The 3139-nt window shown below is 46.9% G+C and overlaps 1 protein-coding gene across 1 annotated transcript; it reads left to right on the forward strand.

Moving 5' to 3' along the window:
- Positions 1–810: 810 nt before the first annotated feature.
- On the forward strand, positions 811–3139 carry LOC127565071 (uncharacterized). The gene is made up of 2 exons (XM_052002134.1): positions 811–2949; positions 3032–3139. The coding sequence occupies exons 1-2, from the start codon at positions 811–813 to the stop codon at positions 3137–3139; spliced, it is 2247 nt and encodes a 748-aa protein (XP_051858094.1).

Genomic DNA, 3139 nt, shown 5'->3' on the forward strand with positions numbered 1-3139 from the left:
TCCTTCGAGCCGGATATTTGGATATCGCTCGACCCCAGCAAGCAATCGGTTGTCAAGATAATTAATACACTTTTTTCTCCATACATTTTGTGCAAGTGTCGTGTTCGCGCCGTATTCTTTTTCCTTGTACCTTATATATATGTGACACAGCATATATATAAGTACATAAGCATTCTACCGGCTTTCTTTCCGCTATCTTTTCTACTTTGTGTATACTTTGCACAGTATATATATATATATACCCTTATATGTATATGTATGTGTAAGTATCTATACAGTTCAAAAGAGTTCGCTTATATTTTACGATTTGGCCGCTGTTGTATGTACTTTGTTACATTTCTGTCGTTTCGCGTTTGTCTGTTTTTTGACACACTCCAGTGTATGCAACCTCTTCCTGTTATTTTACTCTAAATAACAAGAAAGTTGCACTCTATTAAAGACAAACGCGCGTAGATCCACTACACTCCATATATATATATATATACATATATATATATACATATACATACGACTCATATACATCCACATACGACACACATACATACACGAACACTTCCATACACGACACTTACACACATATACACTCGGTATATATTCCATATACACTCCGTATATATTCCATATACACTCCGTATACATTCCATATACACTCCGTATACATTCCATATACACTCTGTATATATTACATATACACTCCGTATATATTCAATATACACTCCGTATATAGTTGTGTCGGTTTTGTTCACTATCATGTGATAGCCGAAGTTCCTTTCCATTTTTTGTGCTTGCTCTCGGCTGCCGAAGCGTAGTATGTCCAAAAGCCAAAAGAGTGAAAAGGACTCTAAACTTTCCTTAAAGCTTCCGACCACAGCTCGTCGCCTGTCGTCCGCTTCGCCCGCTCCTTCGGGATCCAAATCCGCCACTCCTGCCGCTCAACTCCGAGTCAAAGTTGATCGTCCGTCGCCGTCTGCTTCTTCTGCAACTACACGATCCGTCCAGGCTAAACTTAGCAACACCCGTGCGATGGCTCTCAGCAACTTCGTCGCCGTCTCTGACAGACTGGTGCACTTTGAGAGTCGGGTCAGAGGGCCTGCAGCCGAAGACGACAATGTACACACGTACGAGATCCGTCGTGACCGCCTGCAAGCCCTCTGGGACAGTGTAGAGACCGCTTATGCCACGTGCGCTGATGCACTGCATCGAGACGGCGACAACGAAGGCATACAGGCCATGGAGGCGAAATATGACCACTGCTATGCAGTGTATGAGCGGTGTCTCGCCCATGTAAAGGGGCAAATTACACAAGTTTCCGAATCAACCAGAAGAGAAGCATCCGCTCCTCCTGTGTACTCCAGTGGCTGCCGGCTCCCTCCAGTCGACACCGAAGTATTCCGTGGGGATTACTTGCGGTGGCCGACCTTCCGTGATCTTTTCACGGCCATCTACGTCAACAATCCGAGGTTGACTCCGGTTGAGAAACTATTCCATCTCAATTCAAAAACCGCAGATGAGGCCAATGAGATCGTAGCCAAATTTCCGCTGACGAACGATGGTTTCGCGTCGGCTTGGAGTGCTCTCTGCGAGCGATTCGAAAACAAGCGCTTGTTAATAACGAGCCAGTTAAAAATTATCTTCAACCTGTCCACGGTTTCGCAAGAGTCTGTAGCAGCGATTAAGGAGCTGCATGGCACAATTCAGCGGTGCTTGACCGCTCTTGACCACTCAGACATTTCAGTCTCTAGTCCTTTCGCCGACTGCATCCTGGTCTTTCTTTGCTCATCCAAGCTCCCCAAACTTACACTCTCACTATGGGAGCAATCATTGGTGGACAAGTCCAAGATTCCCGCATGGCAGGACATGAGCACATTCCTCAACGAGCGTTATCGTACGCTCGAGGCTGTTGAGGACGTGAAGCAAAACAACTCGCAGAACTCTACCGCTGGAGCATCCCGTCCACAGCAGAGTTCAAAGCGAATTAACTCTTTCAAGGCCCGAGTCACTCAGAGAGGCAAATCGTGTGACTTGTGCTCAAAAGAGAATCACCCTGTCCGGGTTTCTCCAAGCTTCCGTGAAATGTCGGTCAATGTTCGGATGAGCTACATCAAACAGAAAAGTCTCTGTTTAAACTGTTTCGCAAGAGGTCACCAACTCCGAGAGTGTACGAGTGCGCACAATTGCTTGACATGCAAGGGGCGGCACCACACTCTTCTCCATCGGGGCGACAGTGCCCACAATGGTGCCTCTTCCTCTTACACTTCAGCCACACTTTCCAACATACAGTCCACTCCGAATCAATCGGCAACAAATGTGCAAAATTACTTTGCCATTAACGCTCAGAATATCCTTCTCGGCACGGCGGTTGTCAATGTATGCCATCTAGGTACTACCTACACCGCACGAGCACTAATCGACTCGGGGTCCGAAGCGACTTTCATTTCTGAGCGTTTATTCCAGCGCATAAAGTTGCCATTCCAATCCGTGCAAGCCCAAGTATCTGGGCTGAATCATGCAATTGCGGCCCAGCCGCAGAAGTTATGCAACTTCAGCATTGGTTGTCCAACGAAGCCGAGGCTCCATATCGAGACCTCAGCGTTCGTTATTCCACAACTGGCAGACAAGCTGCCATCATTCCGTGTGCCGAAAGGCTTCCTAAAGTATCTACCAGCGATTGAACTGGCAGATCCAAACTTCTACAAAAGTGCTCAGATTGGCATCTTAATTGGCGCGGATATCCTTCCGTCAGTCATCCTGAGCGGTTCCCGGCCAAACATTTGTGGCTCACTCCTTGGTCAACAAACCGTGTTTGGTTGGATTCTCACCGGCCCCGTCTCCCAGAATGTGTCGACAACTGTCTCTGCGTTTTCGACAAGAGTCGCTATCCAAGCAGACGATCAACTCGACAGACTAAGCTCCAAAGTTTGGGAGGCGGAGGATATTCCGTCGAAGCTGGTTAGCTGCGAAAACACAACTTCCGGAAGCCCGTCACCACTCCTAATTTTTATCTGCCACATCATTCATTCAAACCAAATAGGCACCGACACAAAGACGAATAACCTACTTCGTTTCTCTATTCGTCGTCCTGTGCCGTCCTATACTGTATACTGTTCCATGTGACAATGTAAAGAAGCTACTGAAATAA

The sequence above is a fragment of the Drosophila albomicans genome, chromosome 2L, assembly GCF_009650485.2.
Source record: "Drosophila albomicans strain 15112-1751.03 chromosome 2L, ASM965048v2, whole genome shotgun sequence".
NCBI classification, from domain to species: domain Eukaryota; kingdom Metazoa; phylum Arthropoda; class Insecta; order Diptera; family Drosophilidae; genus Drosophila; species Drosophila albomicans.